Here is a 17,967-nt window from a genome sequence, read left to right on the forward strand (position 1 = left end):
GTTGCCACCTCTCAGCCCATCTGATCAACTTTTCTAGATCCTGCTGCAGCAGCGTGCTGTCCTTAGCGTCATTAACAACCCTGCCGAACTTCGCATTGTCTGCAAACTTGGACATTAAGCCTGATACACTATCATCAATATAATTAATGAATACAGAAAACAACAATGGATCCAACACTGAACCCTGGGAGACTCCACGAAGAGCAATGTCCATTGATTACCGCTCTCTGTCTTCTCCCACTCAACTATCTCTTTATCTATAGCAGCAATTTGTCTTCAATGTCACACTACTCCAATTTGTGCAGCAATCTTCCATGTGCAACAGTATCTAAGGCATTTTTTAAGATCCAAATATACGATATCAAAATTATTCTTTGCTTCCAGTTCCTTTGTGACTACTTCATAGTATCCAATCAAATTGGTCAGACAAGACGTCCCCTTAACAAACCCATGCTGCGTCCAAGCTATAACTGAAATCTTGTCTAAATGATTCTGCAGTGCTTCTTTAACCAGTGCCTCCATTAATTTCCCTGGAACAGAAGTTAAACTAACAGGTCTGTAATTACCTGTGTCTCTCTTTGATCCTCTTTTGAGGATTGGTGTCACATTTGCACTTTTTCAGTCCATGGGTACCTCTCCTGAGTCTAAGGAAGCACTCATAATTATGGCTAAAGGTTTGCTTACTTCCTTTGCTGCCTCCTTTAATATAACTGGATAGATTCCATCCACTCCGAGTGCCCTTCTTATGTTTATTTTCAACAATTTCTCCTCCACTTTACTCTCAGTTATTATAAGATTATCTAGCTTAGTGCCAGAGTTTAATACACCTCTGGCATTTCCCTCCCTGAACAACTCCTCATATGTGAATGTAGATGCAAAATATTCATTTAGTTTGTTAACTACCTGAGCAGGATCATCAACAGTTGACCCATCGATATCAAGTGGACCAATCTGATTCATCCCCTTCCTTCTAGAGTTTACATTAGTAAAGAACTCTTTGCTGTTTTTCTTTGCATCCTTTTCCAAAGATTTCTCGTAATCTGCCTTTGCCTGCCCAACCTCCTTTGTGACTTGGTTACAGACCAGATTATATCTATCATAGGCTTCTGTGTCACCTGTTAATTTATATGTATCCCATGCATTTTTCTTCTCTGCCATATGTCTCATTAGTACATCTGACATCCATTTAGGCCTAAATCTTGAGCAGTATTTCTTAGTTGGTATGTAAAGCCTAGTAGCTTCCAAGATAAGTTCTTTGAATGCTTCCCATTTTGAATTTGCTGTTGGTAACATCATCAGTTCGCCCCACTGTATAGAATTTAAATACTGTCTCAGACCACCATAGTCACCTTTACGAAATCAAAAACCTTTCTCTTTACCCTTGATGGTAGTTACCTCTTTGAGTAACTCTCACTTCAACACACTGTGATCACTGCCACCTAGTGGTTCCTTTATCTGCAGATTCTTAATGCATGGAGAATCACTACTGATAATCAGATCAAGAGTATTACTCCCTCTAGTTGCCTCCCGGATATGCTGATGTAGAAAAACAATCATCCAATAAATCCACAAAAGCCTTGCTAGAGAGTGAGTGACCAACCCACAAATTCCAGTCAATCTCTGGGAAATTAAAATCCCCCATTATAAGACACTCTGATTTACTTGCCCACTTTATTTCTCTGCACAACTGCTAATTGTACTCATCAGATTCATTAGGCCTATAACACACACACACACCTACTCTCATTTTTCCTTTCCCAGTGCTTATGTCACACCAAACACTCAACATTGCATTGTCCACAAACATCAATTGTATGCACTTCCTTAGATTTTATGTGTTTCTTAACTAATGGCATAACCCCTCCTCCCTTCCTGTCCTGTCTATCCTTCCTGTACTCATTGTACTCCTCAAATTCCAATTCTGCACTGTTTATGTCTGTGTGACACCACGTCTCTGATATCCCAACAATATCTACCTTTGATGTCTCGACTAGCACTTCAAGCTCATCAAATTTATTAACTATATTCCTATCATTTTTGTACATTCAAGTATACATGCACCTGTTTCTACTCTTAGTTACCTTAACACAGCCCGTGTATTTACTTGTTCCATTATGACTCCCAGCCGTCCTGGAAATCCCCATTACCTTGCTTTCCAGGCCGCTGTTCATTTCAATAGAAGCAGTGCAAGAATCACTTCCACCTCTGCCAGCGGCTACTGTTAATCTATTAGTTCATGTATCCCCCCCAAGCTAGCAGTTTTCCGACCCATCTAACTCTGCCTCGATAGCATCAGCAAATATTCTTTCACCCTTTCTATTTAAGTGTATCCCATTGCTGTAGAAGCAGTCTCTCCTGTTAACAACCCGGACCAGTCTGAGTAGAATTCTATCCCTTGAGCCTTTCACAATCTCTCCAGGGCCGAATTGATTGACAAGTCTCTCCTCATATACTCCCTCCTATTATGTCTGGGCAGAATTGCAGACACCTACAAATTCAACCCTAACTCATGGCTTTTTTTCAACATTGACCTGTACTTGTTAAGTAATTCCGCTGGTCTCCTACTCTTAATATCATTAGTGCCAACATGTACAACAATATCACCCTTTGTACCCTTAAAAGATGATATCTGCTCTACAATGTCATCAACCTTTGGCTCTGGCAGACATACCCTGGTCCTGTTCCACCTATCAGCGTGTTTTATTTGTTCTTTTTTTTTGGTGTTTATGTACATGGCTTTTGATAAAATTTTGAGGTTTGTTCTGATTTACAACTCAGCCCAAAGGTAAGTGTTCACTTTTAGCTATGAATTCCATACTTTACTTTTCAATCATTATTTTTAGTGAATGTTAAAAGGAGTCGCCTCAACATTCTGAAAATTATGGTACATGAAATGCGCTTTCCCAAATGTAGATGGCATTGAATGTTTTAAATTACAAAAACAGTGGTGTTTTCAGTCTTATTATAATATCTGCCAATATCTGCCTTTCTTATTTCTTCACAGATTCGAAAATGATCCTTCACGCTTTGTGGATAATGTAGAGGATGTGATGAGATGCAGAACATGAGGTTATTGAAAATATAGCCATAGTTGTAATAACTACATATTACAAATATGGCTAAGTGGCTTTTAAAATATAGCTTGCAGATATTGAACAAGAATATGACTAGCTAAACCTCACCTATAACCATCAAATGTTGGGGGGGTGGATTTTGGATATACTAGACAAAACCAAACTAATGTTTATTTGATCCTGCATTAGCTTTTCACATTTTGCAAAAATGGTTTTTCTTTCTTGTATATTTTTTACATAAATATACTCTAAAAATAATTTGTTTCACTGAATTTATTTTTAAAACTAATTTTGTTGAAAATCCCCATTAAAGCAATATTTGTTTTAATGGGGATTTTCCAAATGTACTATATTATATTGACCAAATGTACTATGTTCCTACCCCATCTTCTCCAGTTAAAGCAAGAAGTAGATTTTGTCACATCATCTGAGAGCAAGAGGCCTCGTACAGATTCTCCTCAATCCTACCACTATAATGTACCTAGTCCAGAACCTACTAAGACTGAAGAGTTAATTTTTCAAAAAATGGAGTATGAAACTGATAGTAGTGATGGAAATGCTGATGCTGATGATTTTGCAATGGAAATGGGATTAGCTTGTATAGTTTGCAGGTAAGTTAACATGGAAAAAGTATTATATCATATCATATTGTATATTCTTGTTAATTCAGTATTGGATTAATTTGTTAATTGAATAGTGCAAATTTTGCTTCAGTCTACTTTGGATGTTCTGTACTAATAGTTAGACTTATAGACATATTAGAAATTGTGAAATAGAACAAATTTACCTGAACTTTAACGAAAATCCTAAAACATTCCATTAAAACATATTTTTTAATTGTAACTGCTTATTTTTTGCCATTACTTTGTCAGTAAACAGTAATTATACACACTCCTGTCTAACATGTTTGGAATCGCATTTTATTTTTATTTATTTTCAAAGTTTTTATTAAAATAGAACAACAGTTACCAATTTTTATTAAAGTATTTTCTGTTATGCATAAAACTCAAAAAAAAAAAAACCTGAAATAATATTTAAGAAATTTCTTGAACTTTCGAGAATATTCCAGAAAGGTGTAGAAGACTCCTGAATACAGTACAACATTGTAGAAGGGTCCCAAATTGGTAGGTCATTATAGATAATCTAGAATATTCTAGAAAGTGGAAATATTATTTTAATATTATAGAAGATTATAGATGATTCTAGAGTGATTTGCAATAATATAAATTGAGGAGTAAGATCTGTAACTTATAAAATTGAACACCCTTCCTGAAAGAGTGTTTGATGTAAGTTTTGTGATAAAGATAGCAAGAAATAAGGAACTGAGCATTGTAAATAGAAGTGTTAATATAACTCTGTATAAAGAAAGTTATTCCATGAGAAGTACTGGCAAAAAAATTAGGTGTTTCATTTAAAGGAGTACAAACTACCATTCAACGATTCAAGAAGACTGGCAGTTTTAAAGGACAAACCACGATCAGGATGACCGTGCATAGCAATGGAAGTACAAGATAAGACCATAATGCATGCAGTCAATGACTTACTGCACCTGAAAGCTGAACTGAATTCAATAGGAATAGAGAAACTCCTGTGTCTGCATTCACTGTAAAACTTCATCTTAAACAAGCAAGACTTCATGGTCATGTAGCAGTCCGAAAACCCTTATTAAAACTGAAAAATTGAAAAAAAATGGTTCATTGAAGAGTGAAAAAACTTACTGTGGACAGTTCAATCCAAAATTGAAATTTTTGGATTCAAGCGTCAAGTTTATTTGAGATGACCAACTGCAGAAAAAATGGTGTCACATTGTTTAGTGCAGTCAAACATGATGGTGGTTTTATCATCATCAGGGGTTGCTTCTGTTTTTCTGGAGTTGGTGGCATCATCAAATTTGAAGGAAAAATAAGAAAAGAAGACTATAAGAACATTCTTGAACATAATGCAGTATTTTGTGGAAGGAAATTTTATATTACAACAAGACAATGACCTGAAGTACAGATCTAAACTGTGCAGGAATTTTCGAGCAATTAAAAACAGGAGAGGGGTATTGAAAATTATGGTTTCGCCATCCCAGTTGCTTGACTTAAAGCCAATAAAGCTCTCATGGGATAATCTAGACCAGTGGTTCCCAACCGGTGGTTCGCAAACCCCTGGGAGTTCGTGAAAGTGTTCCAGGGGGTTCGCACTAAAAAATCTGTAATGGTGTCTGCTTAGATTTACATAGGTACACTGGTGTGCAAAACTTAGGGACCAGTCAGGTTTTCACCTGTAGCTTCTCATAGGAGTGGCCTGGATATGAGAAAAGCATACCAAAGGAACCTTGTGAGGTACAGAAATGATGAACACGACACCAGAAACAAAACGGTACAGGGGGACTTTATTCAAAAATGGCAACATAGCACTGGCTGCTATGATACAGATGCCACACTGCCAAAGATGGAACAAAGGGAAGAGGTGGTCCTCAGTAGGAGATATGGCCACCCCTAATGTCGATGCAGGCTTTGCACCGCCTCTCCATACTTAGAACAACGTTGTTGATAAGTTCTTGCAGTAACATTGTCCATTCCTCTGTCAGCACCATCTTCAGCTGGTGAACATTTTCTGTTGGGTGTGGACATGCTGCTAGGCATCTTCCCAAAGCGTCCCAGATGTGTTCGATGGGATTTAGATCGGGGGGGGGGGGGGAACGGGCAGGCCAATCCATACGAACAATGTCCTCACTTTCCAAAAGCATATCAACAGCTGAAGTTCGACGGGGTCTGGCGTTATCATCCATAAACACGAACTCGGGGCCAATGGCACCCCGGAACAGATGCACACAGGTGTGCATCTGTTCCGGTACAGTAGCATGCACCGGTTACAGTACCGCCTTCCAGCATCTGGAGTTGTGTACGTCCATCCAAGATAACTCCTCCCCAGACGAGAACACCTCGACTGCCATATCGATCCCTTTCAGTGATGTTTGCAGGGGATACCATGTGCCAACCTCTCGCCAGATTAGCTGACGTCCAGAATCGCTGCATAGGCTGAATCTACTCTCATCAGTAAAGAGTACCTTACTCCCTTGCGCTGCTGTCCAGTCCTTGTGTTCGATGCACCACTGTAAATGGTGTCTGCAATGGACAGGTGAAGGGACACAGCATACTGGCCGTTGAGCAAACAGACCACCTTTGTGGAGTCGCCTGGCCACAGTAAACTGCTATATCCTGCGTCCTGTGCTCCTGTTAGCTGGTTTGCAGTGGATCCTGCTTTATGGTGTCAGTCCCATTTGGCCTATAGGAGTATATAGCGGTCATCATTGGGCGTTGTTTTTCATGGACGACCACCACTGGTCCTTCGAACAGCTGTACCTGTCGTTCTGAAGGCTGACCATGCATGTGAGACGATGCTGTGCATGATACCGAACTCTGCAGCCACACCTCTTGCACTTCGATCTTCCTCGAGCTTCCCAATTATTCGATCCCAGGTAAAGTCATCCCTATGTTGTCTAATGGCCATTTCGTTGTCTTTAGCACTGTATGAAACCAGTCGAACATCTGTAACAATCGGCTCACCATTCGGTAATTTGTACATAACTGCTGACCTGCTGCTTTTATCTGTTTATGTGATCCTTCTCATCATGATTTAAATTTTTGCATGTGCTCCAGCTTTCTACTGAACAGCCACAGTTATGCAAATCACCAAAGGCTGTTTCATTTGATTTTGTGGTTGTAACCTTTATAAATAGTGTTGGTCCTTAAGTTTTGCACACTAGTATATATTATTGTAAACTACAAAATATAACTAATAATAAACAATAAAGTAAAATAAAATCAAATAAAAAGTAAAGAATTGCCAAAGAAAGAAACCACATCTCCCACAATTCCTTATAATCACTTTACTATCTTAAATAAATATCTAAAACTATTTCTTGACCAAATGTCTAAGATTATGAAAAAGGTTATTTATGCATGGGTAATGCGAGATATAATCAAATGATGCATGCATACTACCTGGATAGTAGAAATGATGGAAGTGCATTACTCATGCATAAATAACCTTTTTCATACTCTTAGACATTTAGTCAAGAAATATTTTTAGATTAAACCTGCAAACCATCAAGCATATCTCATATTGTGAAGTTATACTTCATAACCGGGTTGTGACTATTGTAACAAAAGTGTACCTTCCCACCCAACAATGAGTAAGCCAACAAGTTTTGAAACGGTGCTATCTGGGTGGAGGTATCCGCCAAGAATAAGTAATGTTACTCTTATCCACTGGTGAAGCAGTGGACAAGAGTTTGGGTGTTGCACTACTTATTCAAAGTAGTGCAATACCTCGGCAACTCATTGTGAAGGTATTCAAAATATGAAATATAATCAAACGATGTATGCATACTACCTGGGTAGTAGAAAAGATGGAAGTGCATTACCCATCCTTCAACAACCTTTTTTAAATAAATATGTTTTCCATGCTAATTTTTTTTTCATTCTTAGGGATCATTGTTATGTCTAGGTACTTTTTTTTTTAGAACCCATAGTATTAGTACCGTGTGCATAGGTTGAAAAGATGAAAGAAGATACTTGTCGTCGACATTAGACTTGAACTTCTGCAGATTGTAATTTTCAGGAAATATATGAAGGAAAGTTGTTCCAGAAAACGTTAGTTAAATAAATAAATGAGGAAGAAGAAAAGTTGGTTCTGTGGAATTGAACTTGGACAGTAAAAGGATGTTGACTGGTTGCGGCACGTGTTCAGACCGCTTTGAAAGAGAGAGCGGGAATTATAGAAACCAGTTCAGAAGAACAGTGTCCATACAAGTAACTATAGTAAAGGCATGCAACACAGACAAGAACGTCTATGAGACAGAGAGTGGAGAGACTCTGTTACAGATGAGACATTAATTAACCTAACTGTCCTCTTTTGAATGGAATCTAGAGGCCTGCGAGAGTTTTGGCGACACTGCTCCAGATGTAGGAACAATATTCCATGGTAGGCAGTTTTGCGATTTTAACAGAGTAAACAACTGTTTGGATGAAAAGTAATGCCGAGAGAGAGAGAGAGAGAGAGAGAGAGAGAGTGAAAGAGAAAACCCAGTTTTTTAGATGCAGAGGAAGCAATATTTGTAATGTGCTTTATGCCAAGAGGGATTAGAAGTCAATCCCCAAGATCTTACCTAGAAATCAGTGTCATCGAAGATAAGCATAGGAGCAAAAGAATCCTTTTTGCGAGATATAAGACAGGGCTGAGTTTTAGAAGGATTAAAATTAAGTTTTCTTTTCCCCACTGAAGAATTACCTGGAGATCCACATTTAAGGAATTGGTAGTGGATATTCAAGAAGTTAAACTGTTTGAGCAGGGCAGGGTTTCTCAAACTGGAATGTTGAAAGTAATGTGCTATCATCAGCAAAACTATGGATAGGATTTCCGGTCAATTAAAGAAGGCCATTAATATACAAGAGGAAAAGAGTGGGGAAAAGAACTGAACCTTGGGGAACACCAGCATTAGTGGAGAAGTTAGAAGACAGAGAGCCGTTTACCATCACTCGTTGTGAGCGGTCAGAGAGAAAACTGGATACCCAATTACAAAGAACAGCTGGTAAACCATAGTATGGAAGCTTATTTAGAAGACCTTTATGCCAAACATGATCAAAAGCCCCTGAAATGTCAAGAGCAATGGCTTGAGTTTCGCCAAACTTTTTCATTGAATTTGTCCATAGACGGGTAACATAAGCCAAAATATCACCAGTGGAACGACACTGACGGAATCCATACTGGCGATCGTTGATTAGATGAAAGATTTCTAGATCGTTTTAAGAGCTGGCAGTTAATTGATTTCTCCATTAATTTGGAAAGAGTTGAAGTAATCGCAATGGGAAGATAATTGAATGGAAGGGATTTGTCACCCTTTTTAGGAACTGGCTGGATATGAGCAAATTTTCAAGCAGAAGGAAAAACACCTTTGGAATAAGAAAGTGAAACAAGACGGCACAGAACAGGAGTGAGTTCAGGGGCACAGGTTTTGAGAACAAGCGAGAAATACCATCAGGACCTTGAGCTTTCGTAGCATCAGATTCATCAAAACGATCAACATACTTGGACGTAAAACCATAGGATTCATTGAATGGAGTGTACTGGGAACGGGGTGAGGTGATTTACCAAGATTATCAATACATGAGTTGGAAGGAAAATATGATGCCAGCAGGTTAGCTTTATCTTTGGCTAATGTGGCAACAGAACCATCTGACTCTGACAGAGGTGGGAACAGAGATGGACAAAAATTGCCCCAATAGCTTTGGAAAAGACCAGAATGCTCAGCTATCATTTGGACAAAAAGTGAGTTTTCTACTCTTAGCCTGTTCGAAATATAGTTTGGGCTGATTAATAATGCTTTACAAAGTATAAATAACACTTAATAATAATTTATTAAATATTATTTATTTATTAATAAGTATTAGTAATTTATTACTGGGAATATTATTATAAAATATTCCGAGTACTATGTTTTTATTACGCAATGTCGCTTATAAAAATGTAGTACTGGGAATATTTTATAATAAAAAATCAGCGCTATTATACAATTTCAGAGAATATAGGCTTAGGGGTTCGCAAGTCAAAAAAGGTTTGGGAACCGCTGATCTAGACTGTCAAGTCTGTGAAGTCCACCCATCTTCAAAATTAATGGGAAACCTTGCAGGTTGCTTGGAATAATATTAGTCAAGACGCTATTTTAAAATTAATCCCAAGAATGTCACAGCTATATAAGCCACTGATAAAATTTTGTGGAGGATAATTTGATGAAAAATCAGTATAGTAGTTAATATTAATCATTTCAGTAGTTTTTGCTATAAATTTTTCAATGCTTTATAAAAAAAAAATTTTAAATACTTTGTAGTTTGTTGTTTTTTTAATATTAAACCTTACATTATCATAGCTAATTTCAAAAAATTAATGAAAACTGCTATCATACACTGTGATTATAAACTTTTAGGTGGGAATGTACATAAGTATCAATACAATAATGTTGTACAGTTAAAACTCGGTTGTACTGAGCATGGATACGATGAGGTAATGGCTATAATGAACAAATACTAAATCCAATTTAAGTTTATGAACATTTACGTACAGAAATTTCATGTGTATAACAAGCATGCTTCATGGATGTATCAATCAAACTTGGTCTGCTTGCTTCCAGAGTATGGACCAGTGAGCTACTGTGTTCACTTTCTGCAGTATATGCTCTCAGTTTAGAACTTTAATTTTTATAAACAACAGGACTTATCTGAGAGTAATTGCTCCTATGTTAGAAGCACATCCACATTTCTGGAAACATGCTCTCATTTTTGAACTCTCTACTTTACAAATGGAAACTCCTAAAGTCTAGAAATTAGACCTTTACTGACCATATAATCACAGATTAGAGTATTGTCGGGCCTATTATTTACTGCTCTGCTTATTCCTATCATTCATGGGAGAGGAGATATAATTGCTATGCAGGTGATACCACGATAATTATGTGTATTAGCTATATTGACGACTTAAATCTTATCACAGCCAGTCAATCTGAAACTAAATGATGTTTCTGCATATTTATGCCAGTCTGGGTTATGTCTCAATCAGTCCAGATGACCTCCCTCAAAATGCATTTCAACTTTGGCACACTTCCTAGCATGGAAAATGTTATGCATATTGAAATTTCACATGAATGTTATGTACGTCCCTTGACTGAATATTATGTTTTATGTTGTGAATATTGTCTTTTGTTTTCTCCTTCATTATTTATGCAAAAGCAATAACCAATCTTGCATAAGCAACTCATGCGAGATCATACATGTTTACCTAACAGTGGGAGAGAAAAGGCAAGTAACCCTGACCTATAAACAAACACATACAGTAGAACCTGGATAAGAAGTTTTACAAGGGACTGGAGGTTTAGAACTTCTTACGCAAGAAAACTTCTTAGAAGGGGAAAATGATGCAAGGGTATGAAATATTAACTACACAATTAAAAATGAAAAGATATACATACATAAGTTAAAGATGATTTTTAAGTACTATTTCAGAATTTAAATATTTTACTCTGCCTATGGGAAACATTTTTAAACTGAGGATTTCTAATTGCTTAACATTCTGTTCATTAAACTCATTAAAACATTGGAAGAATGAGCTCCTTTGGAGTTTAAACATACCTTAAAAGGTCACAATTACAATAAGACAGAGCAAAAATCCACTAAAGTAATTCAGAACTGTTCACAACCATCAGAACTTAATGCTTAATGTGGTCCACATATCCAATTATGGATTTGATTTCGACGAAAACAATTGCAAAATGTCACTTCTATTATATCAAAATGTTTAGCACTGAAAGCGTGAGACTACGGAAAATTCACTAATCGAACAAGTTATTGCCTGGTATAATTTTAGTTTGTAGTAAATCACCAAAGTAGGTGATGGCATCGTTTCTGCTCTATCTCATATTGCGAATGCCTTCACAACGAGTTGCCCTGATATTGCACTACCACGAATAAGCAACACTTTGACAGTGGATTCTTGAATAGGCAACGCTTTGCCATTGGATTCTTGGTGGATACCATTCCCTCCTTCTTGGCAGATGCCACCTCATTCAGGGGGTGGTATCTGCCAAGAATAAGTAACATTAATCTTCTTCATTGGCGAAGCATTGCTTATTGGAGGTAGTGCAATATCAGGGCAACTCATTGTTAAGACATTCATAATATGAGATATAACAGAAACTATGCCATTTCACCTACTTTGGTGATTTACTACGAAATGATGCTTGGCACTAAATTGTTCGGTTACCAAAATATATATATTGTTTTATATATTTTTTAATATAGCTACCCTTTTTCGGGCTTGGAGGCAAAAGATTTTTCTATATTTAAAAAAAAACGTATTAAGTGGGAAAACGTCATTATAATAATACACTGTGTATTCTTTATCATGAACTTTTTATGCGGGAAGACCTAGGAAACTTATACAGAAAAATAATACATTATAACATATAAAGTTGAAATTGGGACTTAAGAAACTAAACCTAGTACAGGGAAAAACTTCTTATGCGGGAATTTCTTATCCGGTTCTACTGTAATTTGCAACTCCATAGCTATGTCAGCACTTATCGGTTTCTATGTTAGTTTTTAACAAAAATAATTCCAAAGATGGTCACATATGATGGTGCTTGCATTTAACTGTTCTGTGAAAATGTTAAAAAAAAAAAAATTGTAATTACTGCACTAAAAGTTTTACAATGTTCAGGAAGCTAGAAAAAACTTCAGATTTTTAATTATTAGTTAAAGGATAATGCGGGATCATTATTTTGGAGCAGCACCTATCAGGTCCTGTATACTTGTTCACACTTTTAAAGTATTGTTGATTATAAGTATGATTTTGTAATTTTATTTCTCTACTCTTTAGACAGTTAGATGTATCTCCAGGTAATCAGCTAATTGAGTGTCAAGAATGTCATAACCTCTATCATCAGGTATGCTTAAAATAGTTTCCCCATTGTAAGTTATAATAAATAATACATACAGGGTATTTCGAAGGTATGAGCAGAAAGTTCTGGGATGTATTCTAGGATCCAAAATAAGAAAAAAAAAAAAAAAAAAGTTAGAATGTGTCCAATTCTGGACAGTTATAGCTGTAGCTGCTTGAATTAAAAAAAAAAAAAAAAAAAAGGGGGGGTATGGAATTTTGAATTGTAAAAAAAAAAAATAATAAAAATATAAATTAGAGTAAGCAGACATGTACCTGGTATGAATAAATATTTTATTAGATATATGTCTGCTTATTCTTGTTTTTTTTATTCTATTTATTATCTTTTACCATTTTAAAAACTCCATACCCATTTTTTAAAATTCAGACATCAGTAGCTATAAAACAATTTATAATTGTATACATGATTATATACTTTTTTTAATTCCAGAATTTTTGTGAATTTTTTTGAAATGCCCTATATAAATAAAGAAGACAGTTTTTCTGTATGTTTTTAATTTACTCAGACTGTATAGGAGCCAGTTACAATCAAGCTTGTTATGATTATGTATGTATAGAAGCATTTGATCCAAACTATGGCCATAGACACTGAGGCACCTAAAAAATTCCCAAACAAACAAACAAACAAACAAAACCTCTCCAAAGAAACAGTAATGAGAACTTGATCAAAATAATTGATGAATCACTGCAGTGAGTAGAAATCCTGCAGTTCTTTTGATTATATTTGTTTTTTATTTTGAGTTTTGTGGTTCAGCGTTGGCACTCCTTTTCCAGCTGTATGAAAATAAGCCAAAAAAATAAGCTGAAACGGAAATAATTTCTCATCTACAGAAAAAAAAAAATAGTGAATAGTCTTTATTAATATTATAGAATTATAAGAAGGTAACAATATTTTGAAAGTTTTTAAATGAGAACTTTTGTTGTGCACAATATGGTTTTAACTGCTACTAGACATAGACATAAAAACTGCCTTAAAATACAAAGGATTTTTTGTGGTATAAACTTTATACAGTTTATAACGTGCTGCACAGGGTCCAAAGAATCACATTGCAATATAAGCGAGATCACGTTAGAAAATTCTATCCCTTTTTCGGCATTCAAATTTCATACATACTATTTAAAATTTCTTTCATACATAAAAAAAAATGACCAAAATTCAATTTTGGTCATTTTTTTTTTTCGTGATAATTGCAATACTACATCTAAAAGAATAATAATGGAAATAATATGCAATTGTGTTGTTTCAATCTATTATTGATGCACTGTACAATAAAGTATTTAAAAAACTAATATTCATGTTGTTAAATATACAACATGAATATTAACACACACCTTGAAACATGATAAACACAAACCTTTTGTCACAAAAACAAATCAATATTCACAAAAAGTACTTTTCCATGTGGTTGTATTGACTTACATTTGTGTTTTGAAATTAACAAAGAATCAAAAATTCGGGAGAAAAAGGAAAACACAATGCACATTTTGTTACTTTCAAGTCTTTCATATTTTAAAAAAACTGCATCAAGGGTTGACTGTTTCGTTGCATCTTTTTGTTTCTTTTTAACAATTTCAATAAGGCATTTTAACTGTAAAATTGAAATGGAATCTACCTTTTCTGTTTCAAGAAATTCAAGTCCAGTTCAAACCAGTGAGTGAGTGCATGATACGTCAACAAGTGAACTTACAAGTTGTTTATTATTGTTCTTACAGAAACTGACATATCGCCACGTGCTCACAAGGAATCCAAAATGTTGATCCTCAGTGACTAAAAACGTGCTTCAACTGACAAAAAATGGGAGCCATGCGTGCATCACTTTATAAGCAGAATCGCTTTCTAACAAATCACATTTTAATGGGTTTCAGCTGTGTATGGAATATGTGCTCCCATAAATAGTTTATACCATAAAAATAATTTTTATATCATTACAAATCTGCTGCTATAGTATTAGGTAATGGGTCCTGAAGCTCTTTGAATCAGGTGTTCGTCACAGATATGTTGAATATTTGTGATTTTGTTTGATGAATATGTTATCAAAAAAAGATAAAAAAAAAAATCAAAATAATGCACAAAAAAAAAAAAAAAAATATATATATATATATATATATATATATATATATATATATATATATATGTACACACTGATGTTCAAAGAAAATGCATCACCTAGGAATTTCACATTTCTAACCCTTTTTCGGAATGGTATGTTACATTAATGACTACTATCACAAATAGAAATATAAAAAAAAGATATTTATTAATAGTTAAGGCAAAGCTAAGTAATATTTGACAGGTGCTCTCAAAATATTCCAAATGAGCATTTGCAACCTTTATACAATAGTTTGGGTAAACACACGACAATTATGGCTGAAATGTTATCAGAAGTCCTCACTTTGCTTCAGTTTATCATTTTAAATGGAAAACAAAATGAAAAGTTCACCAGGTGCAAATTAATATTTAGTTGAACCGCCTCTGGCCCTGATGACAGCAGCACACCATCGAGGCATCGACAAGATCATTTTTTGAAGATAATCAACTGATAGTTCATGGTTCCAAACACAAATTATGGCTTCCTGAAGTTCACGAAGGGTCTTTGGTTTCTTTGGTCCGGACTGTTTCCCGGCAAGCTAAGAGTTGTAATGGATCGTTCTTCCAACCATTTTTTCACCTGTAACAAATGTAAACACATTATTGCTGAACCTCTAATGCAGAAACGAAGCTAAAGTAACTACAGAAGTGCCTACTTACACTTTTCACTCGATGACAAGGAGCAGAGTCATCCTAAAAGATGCAGTTACTTGGTAGGTTTAAATGGTCTCTAATAGTTGGAAGCAATTTGCCTTCCAATACAGCCAGGTATCCATTGGCATTTACGGAACCTTTTATAAACTGCAGGTGACTTACTCCGCGATACAAAATGCACCCCCCATATCATTTGGCTGGTAGGGAATTTCACTGTAGACACATATAGTCTGGGTGGTATTCTTCACCACGTCTATGGCAAATTGTTTTTCTCCCATCAGAGCCATGCAGGTTGAATTTCTTCTCATCCGAGAAAATAACTGGCTTCCACTGCTCAGGGGGTGGGGGTCCATTTGACATGCTCCTCACACCAAATTAATCAGGCCTTTTTCATTTTTTGTGTGAGGAGGGGCTTCTTAGGACAATGAGCTACAAGTCCATTTTTGAAGAGGCATCTTCTGACAGTTTCTGCACTTGCTACCACTCCTGTATGTTCTTCCCATTCTCTTTTCAAAATGTGGTCCTGTTTTGGTGTAGAGACTGGTTTGCATCCAGTTCTTTTTTTCCTATTAGCAGAACCAGTATTCTTGAGTTTGGAAAGAAATCTACTCACTGTCGACTGATTACTAGACACTCTATAAGCAATATGACAGAAAGAACATCCTTCCTCATGTAAAGCAACAATAGCACTCTTTCTTCATGGCATCAACTGCACGTAACTTGCCATCCTGACACAAGCAAGGAATTACTGCAACTCTTGCAGAACATGTTCATATAGCTGAAAGTAACAGCTGATGCAATATTACATCATCACCCATGCATGTCAATCTTATCTGATGCAAGAAATATTGCAATATACTTACATTATTCGAAAAACAATTACAATTTTAGGGAGTGATGCACTTTCTTTGAACACCAGTGTACATACATATATGAGGGGTTAGTATTAGTAGTGGAAAATGATGCAAGAAAGAAAGCTTATACAGCGTCAGCAAAAAAAAATCAAAAAAATCCCATTCTTCCTTGAATTTATTCAACCTATCCATTTCCACAACAGCAGGTTAGAGTTTCTTCCAGCTCTGGAAGAAACTCATCTGCCAGCTAAAGGCAAACTTCTCCTATATTCTGCAATGATCCTTTCTCAATTTGAATTTATGGCTGCTCGTGTGTGTGTGTGTGTGTGTGTGTGTAGTCTGAGCAAGAGAAAGAATCGCATTGGCATTAAGCTTGCTCAATCCATTCAAAGCCTTAAACGCCACAGTCAGATCACTTAATCTCCTAGAACTGAAGCTTTTCTTGGTAGACCACTCTTTTGTTCCCTTCACCAATCTCATTGCCCTTCTCTTCATACATTCAAGCATGAAGAGAAGATGGTATTCAAGATGTTGCTTGAACATTGCCTTGTACAATGGGATAATCACCTCCTTGTGAGATTCCTCTAATGAAATTCCTGTATATCATTGACAAAACTCCATGAGCTGTCCTGGCTGCATGCCTGCCCTACTCAGAGAGCTGCATATGTGAGTGTAAAGTTACCTAGGAAGAAAGTTACCATTTAGTTATCCTTAGTGACAGGAAGGGTAACTTCAGTTTTCATTTTTTACTACCGTGAGTGAAGTACCTCACATTTGGTATATTAATCTGGGATTACTGCTATCCGTATGCAGTACCTTGCATTTATCAATGCTCAACTTCAACTGCTATATCTCAGCCCATCTGCCTAATTTTTCTAGAACTTCTTGCAGTAGTATACCATCATTACTCTAATTAACCACTCTGTCAACCTTTGTATCATTGTAAACTTAGACAGCCTGATATACCTTCCTCAATATCATTAATAAATACAGAAAAGAACAATGGGCCCAGCATCAAACCCTGTTGGACTCCACTAATAACGTTAGTCCACAAAGAGCATTATCTATTGATAACCACTCTCTCTGTCTTCTTCCACTCAATTATCTCATTGTCCATAGCAGTAAATTACCCTTAATGCCACACTGCTCCTTTTCTTTGAACAGTATCAAAAGCTATCTTTAAATCCAAGTATATGATAAAATTGGAGCAGTGTGGCATTGGAGGCAAATTGCTGCTATGGATAAGGGGATGGTTGAGTGGCAGAAGACAGAGAGTGGTAATCAATGGACACTGCTCAACGTGGACTAATGTTATTAGTGGAGTTCCTCAAGGTTCAGTGTTGGGTCCATTGTTGTTTTCGGTGTTTATGAATGATATTGATGATGGGATATCAAGTTTAATGTCTAAGTTTGCAGATGATACAAAGGTTGGCAGGGTCGTTAAGGACACTACTGACGCTATGCTGCTGTAACAGGATCTGGAAAGGTTGAACAGATGGGCTGAGAGGTGGCAAATGAAGTTTAACATTGACAAATGTAAAGTACTACATATGGGTAACAGTAACCCCAGAGCAATGTATCAACTCTGCGGTACTACACTGACAGTGGTGGAGAATGAAAAGGACCTGGGGGTAATTGTGCAGGCAGATATGAAGTTCTCTGAGCAGTGCAGACGAGCTGCAAGAGTAGCTCATGGTGTCTTGTCAATGATATACAGGAATTTTTCTAGCAGGGATAAGGAGGTGATTATTCCCTTGTATAAGGCAATGGTTAGGCCACATCTTGAGTACTGTATACA

The 17,967-nt window shown here is 36.2% G+C and overlaps 1 protein-coding gene across 2 annotated transcripts in view; it reads left to right on the top strand.

Moving 5' to 3' along the window:
• LOC150086116 (integrator complex subunit 12-like) overlaps window positions 1-17,967 on the top strand; it is a 142,627-nt gene that overhangs the window by 75,683 nt on the left and 48,977 nt on the right. For both annotated transcript variants that reach the window (XM_090373722.1, XM_090373723.1), the window contains exons 4-5: window positions 3,471-3,685; window positions 12,492-12,558. In XM_090373722.1, coding sequence (XP_090229848.1) covers window positions 3,471-3,685; window positions 12,492-12,558 — 282 coding nt within the window. The remainder of the gene's footprint in view (window positions 1-3,470; window positions 3,686-12,491; window positions 12,559-17,967) is intronic.

This window comes from Mastigoproctus giganteus, chromosome 5, assembly GCF_048544385.1.
Source record: "Mastigoproctus giganteus isolate SK-2022 chromosome 5, ASM4854438v1, whole genome shotgun sequence".
In the NCBI taxonomy this organism is placed as follows: Eukaryota; Metazoa; Arthropoda; class Arachnida; order Uropygi; family Thelyphonidae; genus Mastigoproctus; species Mastigoproctus giganteus.